Source organism: Mixophyes fleayi, chromosome 2 (assembly GCF_038048845.1).
Source record: "Mixophyes fleayi isolate aMixFle1 chromosome 2, aMixFle1.hap1, whole genome shotgun sequence".
Taxonomy (NCBI): Eukaryota; Metazoa; Chordata; class Amphibia; order Anura; family Limnodynastidae; genus Mixophyes; species Mixophyes fleayi.
The window spans coordinates 210,672,554-210,693,525 of NC_134403.1; the positions used below are offsets into that span (position 1 = coordinate 210,672,554).

The following is a 20,972-nucleotide window of genomic DNA, read 5'->3' on the forward strand; positions in this document are numbered from 1 at the left end:
TGTAAAACACACTCTATACCAGGGTTTCCCAAGCCCAGTCCTCAGTGCATGTTTTCCGGATCATATGTGACATAATTAGGACCACCTGTGGATCTGTTACAATATGTTAGTCAGTAATGAATACACCTGTGCTCAAGCAAGGAGATATGGAAAACCTGCACTGTTAGGGAGCCCTGAGGACTGGGTTTGGGAAACCCTGCTCTATACTATTATTTTTATAACACATATGTCCTTCACCTGTATATCTTTAAACTAGGTGCACTGCTGTAGAAATGCATATTCCTGTTCGCAACCTTGCCCTGCAGACTGTCAGCTGAATATCTATTAGAGGCCTGAGGAAAACCACTCCCTTTGTCACAATATGTATAAAATCTTTGCGATATACCTATAAGGGCCGATTCATTCTCTAGCAATGAGCACTCCACGGTGATGTAACATCAAAGATTTTTTGCACCCCATACTGTAGTACCCAATAATGAGCACAGATGGATATTGCAGTAATGTCTGTTGGCTCATCACTAGGAATTGAATCACTCCCATAGAATATTAATATTTTGGTTAAAATTTTGAATCCCCCACTCCCTTTCCAAAATTCTATACTTGTCCCTGACTGAATGTCTGACTCTGTCATTTCCTTTTTTTTTTGTTGACAAATATTATGGATATCTGACCATGGTTTCTCTGAAGATACTTAGTTGATCTGGCCATATCCTAGTACTACCAGATCTGTCACTGAGGTGCTGTCTCCAGCTTAAGGTTAATGTTCTGGAAAAAATATCAGCATACATTTGTCAAGGTCTAGGCTTAATAGAACTATATTCTTTAAAAAGAGAAGCTAATAATCCAAGTGTCATGAGCATAGAGAACTTACAGTTATTTATAAGGGTTAACCCATCACGTAATTGTGGGGAATAAGGCCTAAATCATAACTGCAGTGTAAATATGGCATATCAAATGAATCCATTGTTAAGTTGAGCTACTAAAGTGTAAAATATGAAGCCAGAGATTCTGTGTGTGTGTGTATTTGGTGGCTCTGCACATCCCAGTGTTAGAAGATAGCAATGTCACATGTAACAGCTCCAAAGGCCCCTGCAGTGAGATATATCCTTGCCTGGGATGGAGTTTTAACACCTGAATAGACTTAAGAACTGCTCAGCATGGTGTCTGGCTCAAACAGACCATGTGCTGACTTGGCTATATGTTATATAGACAAAAAGAATTCAGTTTTAAAATATGTCACTTAAATACTCAATACAAGTAATGATCAACCACATTTTCCTCAATAGCATGATGAAGGGCAGCTCATATGTCAAATTAAGCATTCTGCCACACAGAGAAGTTGAAGAAACGAGCAGAGCCGTAACTACACATTTTAGTGCCCTTGGCAAGAGACACCACTGGCGTCCTGGAAATGAGTGTAAGCTCTACTAAAACACTGTATCTAGGTGTCACTGAGTTGGGGTCAGAGGACTGCCTGTACAGCCGGCTCATGTGATATTACCTCCCAAGAGGTGCGGAGTCTAACAGTGAGGGAGGTGTTCGCCAGGGACCCCCGAAAGGGAGTTTAGATATAGCTGCTCCCAGACCGCAGGTCGCAGCCCTCTTAGGGGGTGATGAGCGAGGCTGTATTCAGAATCAAGATAATAACTGAAGATGCCATGGATGAGAAGTAGCTCAATGACTAAGAGACTAAGAGGCAGTTTCCCAGGGCAACGGTAGAGCCAATGTACTGAGAGTAAGGAACAGCAGGCGTGTATGCAGGTTATAATGGAGACTGGTAGCAATGATGTGCAGGTAGATGTGCTGGAGACTCAGAGAACAGGCAGTAATAATCTGCAGAGTGTTACCACAGGATTGTGGAGTCGACACAGAAGCTGTGATGATCTGCGGATAGATGTGCTGGAGACTCAGAGAACAGGTAGCAATAATCTGCAGAGTGTTAACTCAGGATAGTGGAGTCGACACAAAGGCCACAGAGAACAGGCAGCATACAGGAGCCAGGAAACAGGACATCTGAACAGGAGAGTAGACCTGAAGATCTGGCAACTTGGTAGAGAAACAGGTGCTTTAAATAGACTGAGCTGCCAGGCAATTAGCCAATCAAGATGATGCAGGAAGTATTGAGCAAACCAGGTGTGTGCATGCACAGTTCAGACCAGCAAGTGAAAGCAGGAAGAGGGAAACAGGTGAGAACAGTGACCATAATGCAGGTTTAGCTCGTGCAATGTGTGACACTAGGCCAGGTTTTGGCATCAAAAGATGGACAAATTCTTAGGGTATTTATTAATAATAAAATTTGGTCTGTGTGATGCTCCACAGAAAAGTTAGGTCACATAGTAGAATTGGGTAGTAAATCAGGCAACATGCAAATAGGGATTTAAAAACATGTCACAGACCCCAACCCCTGAGAGGAAGGGACAGGGGTATGGAAGTGTCTTCAAAAAGCTGAGACTAGTTAAAACAAATTGTTAGTCTTTTGGAAAATCAATCATTCATTGATAAGCTGTCCATCTTCAAGCCAATTTCCCTTGGCTCTGAATATATCACTTCGAGGTAAGTTATAATCTGAATCTAATCCTTTATATTTTAAATTGTTTGTTTGTGTATGTGATGTCAATTTCTTAATAATTGTATTTTTTATATCTGTAGGCCCTGTACCTTTTGTATATTAAATCTATAAATTTAGTAAGTGGCGTCCATGATACTTTAACGAATCCATTAGCCTGTTAGGAAGAATATAGCTCGACCAAGTTTACCCTTTGAATACTGATGTGTGATTTTTTTTTTTAATACATTTGACAAACAAGCCTAGTGTGTGCTTGCATTTAAATTTGTGTAACAGTCTGGAGGTGTGAAGAGTTAACCCTTTGATTGCTGGGGTGGGCCTTGTTAACCTGTGGGTAGCCAGAGGCCTTGTGTGCCAGTGTGGGACAGTATATTGGGGTCCTATTGCCCGTATTCAATTGGTGATGGCAAACCTGAAGTGTGTGGGGTGTGTGAGAGTGCGGTGTGGGGGCGATTCAGTAGGTCTATAACCTGTGTGATAGGTAGAGAGAGACTGCGGGCTGGAATTGTGTGTAACCTCATTCAGCAAACACCCCAAAGTCACGAAAGCTTGGAGCGTGTTTGTGACACTAAGTATTAGCAAATTATTAGAAACTCGATGCAAAAAATGCCAAAAAACAAAACAGTGGATGTTTGTGGACAGTACATATTTTTAGGTTAATGAAAAATAAAAACAAATCTACAATACGTGCTACTCATGAGGCTATTGCAATAAATCACTATTTCACTTGATGTAGAAGTGGTGCTATTGAATCACACAGTCAAAAAGGCCTCATTTTTTGGTGATTTAGTCAGGGCCAGCAGGCACCCTAGGTTCTCCCCACCTCTCAGACATTACCCCCACCTCTTACTTTAGCAAAGGGGAGTTAGGTGAATGCATCGTCTGCTTCTCAGACTAGGAGTATGGTGCTGGCAGCGGCTGATTGGGCTGGGAGGTAGGGGGGCATCTGCCCCCCGGGCCATTCCCATAGAGGGCTTCCTAAGTCTGGGTCACTGGGCCACCTGCATTTGTTTCCCTTTAATATGCTATACTAATAGGCTGCTGAATTGAGTCTTGCCCCCCGGCCTAAAAGTTGCCAGCCCTCCCCTGGGTACTGGCTGGTGACATCATAGCCTAGCACCAGGTTCTTAGCTCCCCATTGACATGGAGGAGCACCTAATGGCTTCACAGGTAAATAGATGCCAGCTGCTTTTCCTCCATGTCAGCAGTCGGTGTGGCAACATAAAAGGCACTAAATGTGATATTATGCTATTCATTCAGTTTTTTAGGCACACTCCTAAACATTGGCACCCTAAGGGACCACCTAGGTTCGCTTAAATGAAGCACCAACCCTGTATTCAATCAGCTCTTATGGTTCCCATGCTATGTTGAAAGAAAAGAGAAATATATGCAAAATTAGTTTTTCCTCCCTTCAGTTTAGATTGATAGATAGCATGATCCTTTGATTTTATTGCTTCTTTTATTCCTAACATGGGTAAGCTGTTAAACAACAATGATTTAGTTCACACACTTGAGACCAATGTCTGTCATCACCTCCTTTATAGCTGAAGCTCCACATCATTTTCCTCCAATTCTTACTCATGTTTTCCCTTTCATCAAAATGTTTAGAAATCTATATGTTACTTTGCTTTCTCCTTTATACTTTTGTTCTTTCTTCTATTCTTTTTCTAGAATCCACTGTTTTGGTGCAAAATCACTTGTCGTTTTTTCCTGCAGTTTTTCGAAGAGGTAACCACATATATTATCTATCTCTCTGGTGTTCTATGAGTGTGTATATATATATATATGAAACAGTGGTCAAAGTAGGGTGGTATCATACTGACATTTCTCCACATTGCTCAACATGTGTTCTACAGACAGGCGCTTCTGCACTGCAGAGCATGTGACCTGGTGCTTTCCAAGTGTCTCTTCTGCTGTCTCAGTATCAGCAGGTAAACATTAATATCTACTTAGTTTAATTTTGTTTTGTTTTTTACAGGGGGCAGTGGAGTTATTAGTAGAAGCGAGGAGAAGAGTAGACCTGTTATTCTTCTGAGTATACGCGAGATGCAGAGAAGCCCAACCAGCAAAGCAAAGTGGGACCTCTTCTGAGCATACGCAAGTCTGGCACATGCTCAAAAGAGGCCCCCTATCTAGTCTCTCCAGGCTTTCCCCAAAATTTTGACATGGGGCCCTGCACAAATTAATTAGTGGGGACAGGTATAGGTAGTCCGGAAAAACTAGCCATAAAACTTCTACACAATTTATTTAATGATTAAAAATGTTAAATAATGTTAAGATTGTTCTGTATGATGACCAGTAAGGTCAGTTACTGGGTGACATGTCCAGCATAATGATGAACAGGACTGCCTCCTTTCTATCAGAATGGATGAGTCAACTGCCAACACACAAATCTGTCAGGGAGAGATAATGAGGGATAGGTGGATGGACATAGGGGAGCGGTGAAGGCCCATGGATCAGGTGGACAGTCAGATAGGATAGCACTGATGTTAGGCTAACGGCTATTGTCATGAACTTGCAGAACTAGCGGTAGAGGTATTCGCCTATAGCAGACACCTTTCCCTTAGATCTTGGGATTCCCCCAAGTCTTAACTCTAATTCAGTGTAAGTTTATAAACAATACTGCAGCAGGAAGATAGGATGAGGGAATCCGAACGGTAGCGTGTAGTCAGAAGGCAGGCCGAGGTCAGGGGTCTGTAGCAGGCAGCATAGTAAAGGACAAGCCTAAAGTTCAGGGCTGCCAGCGAGCATGGGTAGTCTAGTAAACAGGCAGAGGTCAGGGACAATCAGCGTACAGGCATGGTCAGAAACAAAGCCAAATGTCAAAACAGGTATCAGGTCTAAAGTAGAGAATTCATAGGACAGGACAAGCTGGTCAGCAATAATGCAAGCACACAGACGCCCTCCCTGCCTTAAATACCATAACTGCCAAATAAAGAAACAGGGGCACTCGCTCTGTAATTATGCCCCCAGATAGTGCTTAATTAAATAATCTAATTTGCTCACGCGCCCAGCTGCTACCTAATTCGTAGTCCTCAAAGTATTAAAATACTTTATATTTATAGGATTTGTCTTTGTGTCAGGAACTTATGTATTATGCTTTTTGCACTATGTTTTATGTCCTTTGCCCTCTTTATCTGCTATGCAAGCCAACAGCAACTAGAAGTGAGTGTCCGTTATTCTGTAGTATATAGTGCATTGTAACAGGAATGGGCCTAATCCTCCATTAGTAGTTGCCCACATTTTTTATTCTCTGCGTAATTCTTTCTTGGCCTCCTCACTCTTGCCCTGGGATAAGTGCAGTATTTCTAGTGGGGATTTTCATTTCATACCACCAGAGTGGACATGACCCAGCATGCAAGGTGCATGTCTACTGTTTTAGACAGTGCTAGGCTTCTTTCTGACCCCTTCCCATCCCCTTCAAATACAAAAGCAATGCTGCCTGCATTACTGTTAGGTGCACACAGCCCTCACAGCACTCCCTTCTGTGTGACTCCTGCAGTTGGGACAAAATCCTGACTGAGTGGGACGGTCACCAAATATTGTGAATGCCAAACCAGTAACAAGACAGTTATTCTGCTCTCCTACCTCTAATTTCACCAATCACTATGTGTTCTTGCTCATGTGCTCAGTAACTGCATGGATTCTGGAATGGTGGATTCTAGAATCTTGGAAAAAGGATAGGTACATGGGAATATGGAGTGTGTGTATATTCTAGGCCTCCCTCATCCTAACCAGCCCTGACAACAATAATAATAACAATAATAATAATCATATTTAAGAAAAATACCTATTTTCCATTAACCAGCCCTGACATCAAATTAATAGGATTCACATTTAATAAATAGACATCCTTCTCCCCAAACTCAGGCCAATATTCAATTAATTTCCCCCAAACCACCCAATATTAAATTAATAATCCCATCACCCTACCTTAATTAATAGTCACCATCATAACCCCAGTACTAAATTAAATAGTTCTCACCATCAAAAAAAATAGCCCCCACCATTATTCCACCAATGAATTAATAGCTCCCACCCACTATTAAATGATTATTCCCCACCCTCATCCCACCATAAAATGAATAGCTCATGCCCCCACCCACATGACATTAAGAGCCACCCACCTCTCCCCCACATGACATTAAAAGGTCAAAATATGGTGCTGGAAAAAACATGTAATATTGATGCACGTTGGTGCAAAATTAGGCACATTCCAGCAAATAATTCGTAACAGAACAGAACTGATCTGCCCATCTCCTTCCAACAGACAGTGGAAATTTTTGCAACCCTGCAGACTTTGCTATCGTGGCCTGCAAATCAATGTACTTCCCTGTAAAACCAGATGCATTTGCGCAAAGTAAGCTTGTGATGTTTGCAAATTTGAAGTCCTTAAGTGACCTTAATAATAAGTAGCCTGCAATAAGTCAGCGTTCATTAACTAATAGCGCGCATAAAAAAGCAAAGTCAACATTTAGATTTAGATTCTATAATACTGCTTATTAGCTGTGGCACTAGTATTGTAGTACTTTGCCTTTGCATGCTACACTGTACAGTTATAACTAGAGATGTTCACTGATCCCCGTGTTTTGGTTTTGGTTTTGGATCTGGATTAAGTTTGTGTTTTGTTTTTGGCAAAACCGCCCTCGCATGTTTTGGTTTTGGATCTGTGTTTTTTAGAAAAATAGCTAAAATATGCTAAAATCACATAATTTTGCTCTTTTTTTGTTCTTACATTATTATTAACCTCAATAACACTAATTTCCAGTCATTTCCAGTCAATTTTGACCAGCTCACGGGTCACAATATTATTTTCATCCACTTTCGGACAAAGACTGCAGCGACCTGGCTGGATGCTAAGCGACAGAGCAACGACACAAAACACACAACAGTTCATAGCACATCTAGAAAACATTGCAAAAAAGTGGCAAAAAAGAAAGTGGTGCAAGATGGAATTCTCCTTGGGCCCTCCCAGACACCCCTATGTAAGATATTGAAAAGGACATGTACATTTTAACAAAGCAAGTACTCCAGTGACAAAGAGTGCCACTTTTGTGGCTGAAGTGCTTGGTTTGTTTGGGTCCCCACAAAACAAGCTACCAATAGCTTAGCTGCCTTAAGACCAAAAGTGCTGTCTATGAACTCTACATTATTAAACCATGTCTGCTCATGCTGCATCTATCATTTGCTTCTCCTCTCTGGATACCTCCCTCTCATCCCTGAACTGCCAAACTTATATAGACACAGGAATTGAAATTACAACTGGAGTGGCATTAGATCTGCTTCATACAGACTGTAACACGGAACATGTGGGCAGCATGTAATCAGTCATCTTGGAATATGCTGCATTGAACAGAGATTTAAACCAATATATAGATGCAGTTGAGAAGACTGTACTTAAATTAAATTAAACCGTGACCCACCAGATGAGATCCCAGATTACGAGAGATTGTACATGAGAGATACACTGTGCTTCAGAAGAATAATACAAAGGTGGCCCTCAGGCAGGATGATAAATATGTCCAGTTTAATGAACAGCTAATAGACCTGAGAAAACAAATGGGTGTGTCACCGGCCCCTGCAGATGAAGTCTTGGAAGAAGATGAGGAGTTCACCGTCACCCAGAGCACTCCTATAACACAGTTGGAGATGATGAACCCAGTGAAAAACAAAGCATGTTGTCACACATATGAGAGAGAAGCAATTGAAAGGATGATTGAAAACAAACTTCAGCACTTATAGCACATGTAGGTAACATTGGAACACAGCAGTAGCTGAAAGAAAAAGTGGTGCAAGATGGAATTGTCCTTGGGATCCTCCCACACACCCTTATAATGGAGCTAAAAAAGGACATGCACACTTTTGCAAATCAAGCACTACAGCGGCAAGGAGTGCCACTTTTGTGGCTGAAGTGCTTGGTTTGTTTGGGCCCCCCACAAAATACGGTAACAATGCTGGCTTATGGCAGCTAAGGTAACAATGCTGTCAAACTCCACAGTGGCAAGATGTTGTTGTCATCATCTTCAGCCTCATCCTCACCCACATCAGTGTATACATCATCCTAACAGAATATTAAATCATCCCCGCAGGAAACCACCATTACAGAAGTCTCTGTAAACCACCATTACAGAACTCTCTCTCAAAAACAAAAATGTAAAAAAAAAGCTTTTACCTTTTTAAAGAAAAACACACATCTTTAATAAAGGTGAAACTTTACTGTAGAAAAACATAAAATTGCCAACATGTCATTTTACCCAAATATGAATAAGCATTCCAGCATCAGTTAGCTTCCTTCTCTCATCTAAATTCCAGCACCTGCAATCTACATTGCCATTATCCTCACCCTTTATCAGTGTGTACATCATAATCACTTAGTACTAAATAATACCAGCTGGAAGTCTCTGTACTTTGATCTAAATGTCAGTAAAGGCCTTCCTCGCGGAATTTGTAGTTCATTTTATGACAGAGCTGTTATGATTTTTGGCCAATTCTTTTAGACTAGACCAAATGTCAAAATGTCCTGCTGAATCATCTGCATCATTCTTGGATCTCTTAGAAAAGTAGAAAAGCTTATTTTTTTCCTAGCAGCAGTAGCCTGAGAAACTGAAGGAGGGATTGCCATTGTGTCAGGAACCACTTCAGCGGTCAACTTGCTCACCAGTAGCTCATTGCATCTCTTGTAATCTGGGACAGTGGGAAATAAAGAGAAGACATAGGTCTTAAACCTAGGATCAAGCATAGTCGCCAACATTTAGTGATACGATTTCCGGAAGGTGATAACTCTTTGATCCTGGCGAATCGATTAAAGTACTTCATCTACAAGTCCAACATACTTAGCGTCATTTCTTTGTTTCATCTCTTCCTTCAATTTTTCAAGGTGCTTTTTCAAAAGTCTAATTAAGGGAATCACTTTGCTCAAGCTATCAGTGTCTGAACTCAGTTCGCAGGTGACTGCTTTGAATCGTTTCAGCACCTTGTACAACACGGAAAGTATTTTCCACTGCGCTGGACTAAAATAAATTCTCCCACTTTTCCCACTGTCATGGATTGTAGAGTAAGCGTTGATGGCTTTTCACTGTTCCTCCATCCTCACAAGCATATAAAGTGTGGAATTCCACCTTGTTACCACCTCTTTCTTCAGTTGGTGGCAGGACAAAATAAATTGTTCTTGCAACTGTTTCAATTTTCTACATGCTGTTGCAGAATGCCGAAAATATCTCGAAATATTTCCGGTCACAGGCAGCATCTCCTGCACGTCCCTGTCATTTTTCAAAAAGTTCTGTATCACCAAGTAGATTGTGTGAACAAAACAGGGAATGTGATGGATTTCATCACATTCCCTGTTTTGCTCACACAATCAACTTGGTGTTACCGAGCTTTTAAAAAATGACAGTGACATGCAGGAGATGCTGTCTGTGTCCAGAAATAATTCAGGTAATTTTCGGCATTCTGCAATAGCATGTAGGAGATTGCAGTTGCTGGATGAAGAATCAAATTTGAGGGGGAATGTAATTTAGTCCAGCAGAGTGGAGAATACTTTCTGTATTGTGTAAGATGCTAAAACCACTCTAAGTAGTCACCTGTGAAGTGAGTTCAGACACTGTTAGCTTGAGTCAAGTGAGTCCCCTAATTAGACTTTGGGAAAAGCATCTAGAGAAATTAAAGGAGGAGACGAAACTAAGCAATTCCGCTAACTACGTAGATCAAGTACTTTACTCGCTTCACCAGGATCCAAGAGTTATCGACATCTTAAAATCGGATCACTACATTTTGGCAACTGTGCATGATCCTAGGTTTAAAAGCAATGTCTTTCCAGCTGACTCAGATCTCAAGAGATGCAATGAGATCCTGGTCAACAAGCTGACAGCTCAAGTGGTACATGACACGACGACTCATCCTCCCTCAGTTTCTTTGGAACCTGCAGCTAGATAAAAACTAAGCTTTCCCAAGACACCCAGTGGTAATGCAACATTTTTACATTTGGTCTAATATAAAAGAATTACCCAAACATCATGACAGCTGTGTCATAAAATGAAATACAAATTCCATGGGATAGGCCATTACCAGCAATGACATCAAAGTACAGAGACTTCTATAATGGTGGATTCCAGTGGGGATGAGTTAGTATTGTGTGAGGATGATTTACACACTGATGAGGGTGAGGATGATGACAGTGTAGATTGCAGGTGCTGGAATCTAGCGGAGAGAAGAGAGCTAGCTGATGCTGGTATGTTTGTTAATATTTTGGGTGGAATGGCATGTTGGCAAATTTTATGTTTTTCTACAGTAAACTCTCACCTTTATTAGAGAGGTGCTTTTTTATTAAAAAGGTGCAAACTTTTTTTTACATTTTTGTTTCCCTGACTTAAAACCAATATGCACTTGAACATAGTCTTTAGCACATGACGTAGAGGGATTATTATCACCATGACTGAAACTGGAGAGTGACAAGAACACTGCTACCCCTGTTTCTGTGTGACGGATGGCACTGAGACTAGAGTGACAAAAACAATGTTACTGAACACTGGAGAGTCACCCCTCCTGTTTCTTTATGAGCTATAGCACAGTAGAATGTCACTGGAGACTTTTAAGAACACTGACAGCCCTATTATTACAATTTCTGTTTCAGCACCAAACACTGTCACATCTCCTATTTCTGGGTGAGCTATGGCATAGTAGAATGTGACTGGAGACTTTTAAGAACACTAGCAGTTCGATTATTTTAATTTTTGTTTCAGCACTAAACACTGACACCTCCCCTATTTCTGGGTGAGCTATGGCACAGTACAATGTGATTGCAGACTGGCAACAACACTGGCACCTCTCCTGTTTCTGTGTGAGCTAAAATTACACAGTACAATGTGACTGCATATTTTGAAGAACACTGGTAGCCCTATTATTTCTATTTCAGCAATGACAATTAGCAATGGAGCAATGGCACGTAGACTGTAGACTGGCAACAACACTTGGACCTCTCCTGTTTCTGTGTGAGCTATAATAACACAGTACAATGTGACTGCAGATTTTGAACAACACTGACAGCTCTATTATTTCTATTTCAGCAATGTCAATTAGCAGTGGAGTAATGGCATCTAGACTGTAGACTGGCAACAACACTGGGACCTCTCCTGTTTCTGTTGGAACTATAACTCAGTAGAATGTCACTGGAGACTTTTAAGAAAACTGCCACCCCTCCTCTTTCTGTTTTAGATATGACGCTGCCCAACTCCACTAGAGACTGCCAAGAACCGTGCTACCCCTTTTGTGTCTCTCTGTGAAATAGCGCCGGATCTCAGTGTCAGGCGTTATTTATAGAATCCAAAGCTCGCAAGATCCGACAATACAACAATGACATTTTACCTTGTTTTCACCTCTTAGGGTGTGCGAAAGTACCGAGCTGGCTCGGTTCACTACTCAGATCAGTGAACTTCGGGTGGGCTCGGTTCTCCGAGAACCGAGCCTGAGCATCTCTAGTTTTAACCCCTGTTTGCATTGTTATGATATGGTAGTGTGTCCTCTGACACAAACCTGGTGATGCCCTAAGGTAGACCACTTAGCTATAGCTCAGTCTCTTGCATACAAGGGAAAGGCAAAAGACATGACAGGACGTACAAGTGAATCAGACATGGGACAATAGGTAGAGAGGACCCAGTCCATGAGAGCTTACATGCTAGTGACACTTACAAATACCTTTGACTTAAGAGGCAGAACTGGACAGTAAGGGCACTTTGATACGGCCGATTCAAGTCCTGGTTTTCTCGTGAGTAACTTTGATTTCAACTCTATCATTTGCACCCAGTAAAAGTCAAGTGTAAATGCTGACTGATAGTGATGACTGTAATGGCATAGTCTTTGATTTTAAGTACACGTATGCATGCCACAAGATAGCACAGAACATCTGAATACAAGTAATGTAGACTATAAAAATACATTGTATGTACAGTACCCATTGCAAGCATCATTATGTATTTAATATAAAAAAAGAAAAAATAAACTTATTTTTAAAATAAATATTTCTATAAATCATTATACTGTTAGGAGTTGTTCTTATATTTTATATTATAATTTTTTTTTTATGCGTTTTGATGTGAATTTTATTATACGCATGTGTGTATACTGCAGTTTGTTGTTTGCGTCTATGTATGGCAAGTACTGTTTTAGCCATACTTCCACAAAGATTCAAATAAAAAAGTTATCGTGAGATACGCTTGGATTTAAATACAGTCAGAGCTGTGCTCTATTTTGCTTGTCCCAGGAGTTGACTGACACTCACCTGCTGCACCACATGTGATCCTCTTCTCCTGCTCAGTTTCTTTTGGGTAACTGAGTAAAGTTTCCCCTTGGCAATATTCTCTACTGAAATGGGTAGCCCTCTTAATATGATATACCAGATTCACTCTCCTGAATCTCACATTGGTCTCAACTACCCTCTCGGCTACTGATTCTCACATAGGTCAAGTTCAACTTCAACTACCGCACAAGTGGTTACAATCTTTAGTTCTCACTTAAGTCTCTTACAGTGTGCACCCATGCTCTCTTTGACAATGATATTGGTCTGCTTTACTGCACTTTGAACTGTCTTACTCTTGTAGATGGAGCAAGCCGTCCAGAACACTCAGAATATCTCCCTCTTGTGTTCCTCTCTTGCTCTCTGCACTTTTTCCCAAATTCTCACATCTCTTTCTTTCTGCTCCCAGTCTCGGTACTCCTCCTACTCCAGGGCATCATATGCACTTATACCACAAGCGTTCTTTACACAATTGTAAGGTTTTGGACAGTAGGAGATTTGCCAGCTAGTGCCAGAAAAACTCAAAACCAAAAAGAGTTCATCATTTTCACAAAGTATTGATTGTGTTATATTTAAATGAATACATGCTGTTTACAACACTCATGTTTGCAACCATAATGGTTTATTAACAGACGTCAGCATAGTCTGTGATAGTGAAGTATCATATAAAATGCTTTGCTTATGATATAACTTATGTAACCCCGGTTATAAGTTGTGATTGGATGGGTTTACTCTACCACCCTGTCTTCTATTGTCAGTTTATCTGTGGTTTTACCAATTCGTTTTGGGGGTCCCTTTCATCGTCAGTAGCCTATCATTATTAACTACTCCTGCTAATGTTACATAGCCACTGGACAATCATTAACTTCTACAACTTGTATGAGAGTAGTCGCTGCTACTACTAGGTTCTTTCACTGGCACCTGGAACCATTTACTTCTGGGTATTTGGTATAGCTGCTGAAGCACCGCTTGGCTGGTTTCGTGGCTGGTTCCTCCTGATCACTTACTTTTGTTAAGGACTATAGGATTACAGACTGAGTGTTGACTCAGAATGCTGGGTTCAACAAAGGAGAGTCAGGGAATGCCTTAGAGAGTTAGCTCCTATCTGTACTTACAGCAGGTATAGGCATGATGCAGTATCTTTAAGCAGAAGTGTATTTAATGCTCATAAGTAGCCATTAAAAGAGCTGTTAGACATCAGTATGTGACTCCCAGACGGAATACAAGCATATTTGCACAGAATAAAGCAACATGGGCTCTCTATATAGATCCAAAACCAGTCTCCTCCCTTGCTATTTATTAAAAACAAAAAACACTTGAAATACTACACTAATCTTAATGGATGTTTGAGCAGGGTGTGAGTTTGGAAGAAGGGGTAGACTGCATTATTTCTACCAATCAAGGCTTTGTTTTACTAGGCCTAATGGCAATGGCATTACATATTGTTTAATTATTTTGGCTCATGCCATCTTATTTTCCCCCTGATCAGTCAAGAGAGCAGATGTTCCTTTTAAGATAGGTTTCATTATTATATAATATAATGTTTAGAATCAGGGAATAGCTCTGGTCACAGGGAGAAATTGTGATTGAAACACAATATAGTGTAATCTGTAATTTAACAAAGAACTGTATGCTTCAGAATTGGGGCATTTCCACAGGACACACGCACACAGAAACATGGGACAGGGAGACTCCCTGCTAGGAAAGGAATGTAGTTGTCAGTGTGATGCCTTCCCCTCACTCAGATAAGAAAGGAGCATTACTTCCAATAGTAAGAGTAATGATATGAAAATACAGTCAAACTGAAGTGGTAAGATTGTGGTGACAAACATATTCCTATATTCCTATATGAAACAAAGTTCATGCATCTAAACCATTAAAATATAATTGTAATTGTTTCTTTTCTCTATGAGTTTGTTTTTACAATTAGATACTGTCTAACTAACATTTCTCTCACTCTTAGATAACCTCAGTTATATCACAAGGCTCATCCACAGAGGGAAAGATGCAGAGACCATCACTCAAGCAGGATAAGCTGTATTCAGGTGTGTTTATCTGAAAGGAAACATGTTTATAAGTAGGAAAAATAAACATTTAAATTTCCACTTTAACTTAAACATGTTGTGGTCAGCCGTCTCTGCCGACTTCCTGATTTAATAATTTATCATATAATAAAACAGTCAAACAATATATCACCTCTATTTTGTCAGGAAACCGCTTCTGACCACCTTTACCTGTCACAAACTGCACTCAGCGCACTCATGACTTGGAAGTTTACTGTAAGGGGACACACAGGATTCCAGTCTGTCTCACTCTCACCTATTCAAATGAACATACCTCATTTTAAATACAGTATTTACAATGCAGTCCCATATGATAATGCTTTATTCACAAAAGTTATATTATTTATTAATCCTTACAACAGTAATTCCTCTCTTTTCTCTATACTTTGCCCTTTTAAGAAGGTGACAAGAAAACTGTCTGTCGCAAGACAGTTTTTGTGTTCACCTGGCTCAACACTAATAAATTCAAGCACAACGTTTTTTTGCATTTAAGCATTAATTTGTCAACTTTACCCAATGACATTTACTTTAAACAGCCTCTCTGTGAAGCTCAATACAAGGCTTATCTACTAGACCTCTCCCTTGTGTTAGTCTAGAGATTGGATTCAGTGCATGCTACTCAGCTGAGTATTTCACTTTTAATTCAGCAGCTTGAGACAGAGGCAAAAAGAGGGGTGTAGTCTGGTCTATTGTTCGGCAGGGAGATGTGTGTGCAACCCTGGTTCTAAGGGGTTCTGTGTGACAATCTCCCTGGTCCATACAAACAGGTAGACCTGAGTCCCTAACCTCTATACCAGAGTGTTTTGTCTTTAGTGTTCCCCCGGGAAAATGAACATTACCCACCCCTTGCACTATAGGTAGAAGGGGTTTTCTAGCAGCTCTCTGTGTCACTGCCTAACTGGATCTCCCTGTGGGGGCTTTCTGGAAGAACACTTCCCTACCCCTTAGACTCCTCTATGTGGTACCTCTTTTGTTCTGGCACAACAGAATACATATTTTCAATCTGTCCTACTTCCCAGTTTAAATTTTCCGTGGTCTGTACAGGGGTGTGATTAGTGTCATGGGAACACTATGTAAGTCTCTGGACAGAGCACTCGGGCAGCGTGGTGACTTAATGGTTAGCACTTCTACCTCACAACACTGGAGTCATGAGTTTAATTCCTGACCAAGGCATTATCTGTCTGGAGTTTGTATGTTTTCCCCATGTTTGCGTGGGTTTCCTCTGGGTGCACCGGTTTCCTCTCACACTTCAAAAACTTACTGGTAGGTTAATTGGCTGCTATCAAATTGACCTTAATTTCTCACAGTCTGTGTGTGAGTGTGTGTGTGTGTGTGTGTGTGTATGTGTGTGTATGTGTTAGGGAATTTAGAATATTAGCTCCAATGGGGCAGGGACTATGTGAATGAGTTCTCTGTACAGCACTGAGGAGTTAGTGGCGCTATAAAATTAGCTGTTGATGATGGTCACTGTAAACTTTTTCTGGTGCTACTATAGCACAGACTTGCCAACTCTCCCGAAATATCCGGGAGACTCCCGGGCTCCCGGGCGAGTGTGGCAATCCCCCGCATCTGGATAATTCTGCCCACTTCCTAGTGAAGTGGGCAGAATTAAGTCCCAAACGCCGCGATTCCCGGTGAATCGCGGCGTTTGGCCCCGCCCCCACTGTCAAATGACGCATTTTGCGTCATCACGTCATGGGGGCAGGTCCAAAATGACGTCACTTGGAGCCCCGTCCCCCCGTCACGCCCACCTCCTCTGCAGGCTCCCGGATTTCACCAACAGAAAGTTGGTAAGTATGCTATAGCATAAGCATTCTACCATGGACTACCTAATAGAAAATCCCTGTTAGAATCTTATTGATACGGACTCAAAAATCATTTTACTAAAATGTGTATAGACAATTTAATTAACAAAGCAGAAAACTAATAAATCATAGAGGTGTTTTTAAGGTATCTGCCAAAGTAATTAAACAATATGTAATGCCAGAATCACACATGTCTGCATTGTGGCATATGTGTGCACCCTTTTTCTGGACATGTGCAGAGCAATTTTACGCAAAATACATTACACAAACTGGCATGCATGTGTGAGGATACCAGAATAATGGTATATCGATGTAAGTTAAATAAATCACCCAGCATATAGTGGGTGAAACACGCATTCCCCACATAGCACGCAACAATACACAAACTACACACCCTTATAGCTCACCAGTATCTTTGCGCATCCCAGCTGCTGATCCATGCTCTTCACTCCTATACCCATGTAATAGGGCCTGAGTTTGATGTCCTCCTGGTGTTCGCAGGTCCATAAAGAAGCACAGTCCTTTGAGGCTTCGATGTTCAAACAGGCATGATTGTGGACTAGTTTAACAGTAGTAGAGACTGCTAGCCAGCCCTGTCTCATAGCAGTTCTTTCTGTGTCCTTTGTCTCACTTTTAATAACCCTCCCATGTTCTCTCTTGTAGAGGCTGCCGGTGACCCTGCCTCACTTGCCAAAGCCCTCACCCTTGGAATGTCTAATCAAGATTACACTATCCCTGCTGTCTAAAATAAATGCTAATTAACATGGGATTCTCTGAGGGAGATCCAATTCATCGCGATGTCTCACGGAGACACATTGTGCAGATGTTAGGCCTGAAACCTCAGCTTATTTTTAAAAATGATTGGAAATTCATTACGTCAGTAATGTACACAGACAGATATCGACGCAATGTCCGGCAGCACCTTGTAGCCAACTGAATCTCCCCCTATGTGTGTAGATTCTTTCCTACAAACTGTCAATATCTAAATACAATTACTGCATTAGCTAATACACTAAAAATACAGCAAAAATACAAATGCGCTCAATAGCTAATACACTGACAGTAAGTAAAACTTCATATTTATGAATCCATCTGGCATTGTTTAAGAATATCTAAAAGACATAAAATACATGCATATAGTAATATTATATTTCAAGTAATATTAGGCACAGTTTGGATGAGAAGGGGGGCCCTGTTTTTAAGGACCTATCCTATCACATCACAAGGTCCCTCTCTGCATCAGCCACCTGATTTCTGGCGCACATGGCAAATAGTAAGTGAGTAGAAGGACAAGGTTTTACTCTGAGATTGATAAACTAAATTACTCTAAACATAATTTTTATTTTATCTTTGTATTTGTCTATTATAAATATTTGTTCATGAGCATATAAATTATTCTTGCTATAGACATTTAACTTATCAGCTGTGGTTTTTCTCATTCCTTAGCGCTACTGTCAATCTATTTAAGGTATGATCATCTTATCAAAAGTTTGAGGGGAGGTGGAAAATAGAAAGAGTAAAGTGCAACATCATTGGTGGAGGGATATGATTTCATTGCAGGCATGGTTGACCCAAATTCCTGGAAATACTGGGGAGAACAGACAGAGCTGTGGCAGACACAACTCACTAAGTTTTTTCAATGCACAGAGGGATAACAGAAAACTCCATGTAACATATTTATTCCCCTATGCTGGGCGCAAATAAACACAGAACATTTCTGGGGGTATATTTACTAAACTGTGGGTTTGAAAAAGTGGAGATAATGCCTATAGCAACTAATCAGATTCTAGTTATCATTTATTTGGTACATTGTACAAAATGACAGCTAGATTCTGATACTATATATACATGGGCAAACTGAGGGGGGTTCCTAGTGCCTGGAAACCCCCCTCCGAGCCTGGGGCACTGTATAATTGAGGTGTCTGGACCCTGCTCCCACTTCACATGGCTCTGCTTGAAAAGTGAGAGCTGCGTGCACCTAACAGTAGTGCACGCAGCATTGCCCATGTATATTATAGGGATAGGAAGAGTTGGAGAGCAGCCATGCACTGTCTAATATTATAGCCATGCCCCCATGCATGCTCGTCACGCCCACTGGTGGCGTGGTTTGGAAACCCCCCTCTACAAATCCTGGGTTTGCCCCTGATATATAATCTGCTATAGGCAACATCTCCACTTTTTCAAATACTCAGTTTAGTAAATATATCCCCTGAGGTTTGTTTCCCTTTAAAAACTATTTTTAGGAATTTTCCCTTCAACATAATGGTAATAGAATATATTTTATTTTCTGCAGGCTAGAAAAAATGCATGCTCTAATAAAGGAGGCACCATTTTCCTATGGCAACACATGTTGGGGCATATTCAATTATTGGCGTTTCCTGCGGCGTTAAAAATATTACCTATATTACGGTAATTCTAAGCCTATAATTCTCCATGAACTGCGAGATGAAATCCAGCGTTAAAGGTACCGTTATAACAGTAATTACGCACACTATTACCGTAATGATGGTAATAGTGTGCACGCCGAATAACTTTTCCGAGTAACGCCAACAATTGAATATGCCCCGTTAAGTTTTGTTATCCTTGATGATCAAACTGGTTATTTAGCATATATAAACTGTGCAAATGCACTATTGTAATGCCTGTGGGGAAATGACTGACATACACAGATGTCCCACCTTGTGCGTAGAAGGAACACCTATCATCCACACCGTCCCACTGCAACCGCTCTCCACACAACCGCGTGGAGTAAAGCAAACAACTTTTTGGGATGTAGGGATAGAGTTGGAGGAAGAGAAAGAGAGTTGTACGAGGTGAAGGCCAGTAGTAGAGACTCTTCACTCTACCACGCTTACCGACAGCTCAATTTGCTCTGGGCCTGGGTGCGGGGCTACGGATACTCGGAACAGGTAAACGATCCCCACTGAATACCCTACTCACCATGGTACGGGTGAGGGCCCTATGAAGAGAGAGACAAAACCAGAAAATGTTACTCACTGGAGAAAAATGGTCGCCTCCTCTTGATAGCCATCTGCATGCTGCCACTTTAAACCTAGAGACAGGGGCGACATGACAACAACCACCCCCATAGAGCTAGCTCCCTAACTCTAATGTAACTCTCACACCGGCGTTATTCTACAACTTAACAATAAGAAAACAAGCAGCACCTGATCCTACCGACAATCTAAGTGAACGGTCGCTGTGCAAATCTAACGCTAGACCTCTACTGGGTGTAGTGCACTACTCTGACTTACCCCATAGTTCCAAGGCAAATCACAGAATACCAATGTTACCAGATATCATATGCCCACCTTTAATGGGGGCCTGATTTCTGAACCCTACAGGGGAATATACTAGGAAAGATAGACAGGTTACATACAAGACAATAACATACATCTCAGTGTATTACCTAAACGGACCACCTCACAAATGATCACAGCTACTAGGCCTCACAATACAACTACACCACAAAATGTCTGCCTACACATGCAATGGGAATGGACTTGGCACAGTCACACTATGGGGAATTGCTAACTAGTTACTGGATTAATGCCACTTCCAACCAACAGGCCTCACGCATGAACTTGCCCACAGACCTATAGTCTGGCACTGTGCCCCCCCCTCAGGCCTTTCACCTGGTGTTATGCCCCTCAGGCTGTAGAGCCTGCTGTGCCCCCTCATGGCTTAGAACCTGCTATGTCCCCTCAGGCTTAAGAGTCTGCTGTGCCACAGGCCTACAGCCTGTCTGTACCTCAGGCCTTTTATGCCTGGGTACTTCCTTACTGCCCCGAACTTGTGCCCTCCTACCATTGTCTAGGGACTAGTGCCCAAAATAATACCAGGGCCTTATGCCATTTAACTAGTATGCACCCAGTATAAACTACCTATCTTCCTAACTGGCCAGGGCCTTTTGCCTACTATTGTCCACAGGCCTAGTGCCTGTCCTACCTAGCAGGAGTTTTATTTACCATGCTTTGACAATGGTTCCCACATGGCCGTCTTCTTTTCTTGATCCCTGCAGGTACTGCTGCTCGCAGAGTAGCCCTTAGACCTGACAACGGCTCTCAGCCTCTGGCTTCTTCCACGGCATCTTCTTCCTCCTTCTTGCGCACAGCGTCTTGTTCTAGCTTCTTTCCGGAGACTTCTTTCTTCTGCTTGTGCTTGGTGTGTTCTTTCAGCTTCTGGAGCGAATGTCCCATGACATCCTTTTTCTTCTTCGTCCAACGTTTGACTGGCAAAATGGCATCGCA

General features: G+C 41.5%; 1 protein-coding gene across 2 annotated transcripts in view; it reads left to right on the plus strand.

Annotated features, from left to right (window-relative positions):
- Positions 1-20,972, plus strand: part of LOC142140288 (uncharacterized) — a 150,126-nt gene that overhangs the window by 49,190 nt on the left and 79,964 nt on the right. Inside the window, exons 3-4 of one of the 2 annotated variants that reach the window (XM_075198098.1) lie at positions 4,238-4,294; positions 14,818-14,899. In XM_075198098.1, the coding sequence (XP_075054199.1) occupies positions 4,238-4,294; positions 14,818-14,899 (139 nt within the window). The remainder of the gene's footprint in view (positions 1-4,237; positions 4,295-14,817; positions 14,900-20,972) is intronic. The other variant, XM_075198099.1, reaches the window with a different exon arrangement.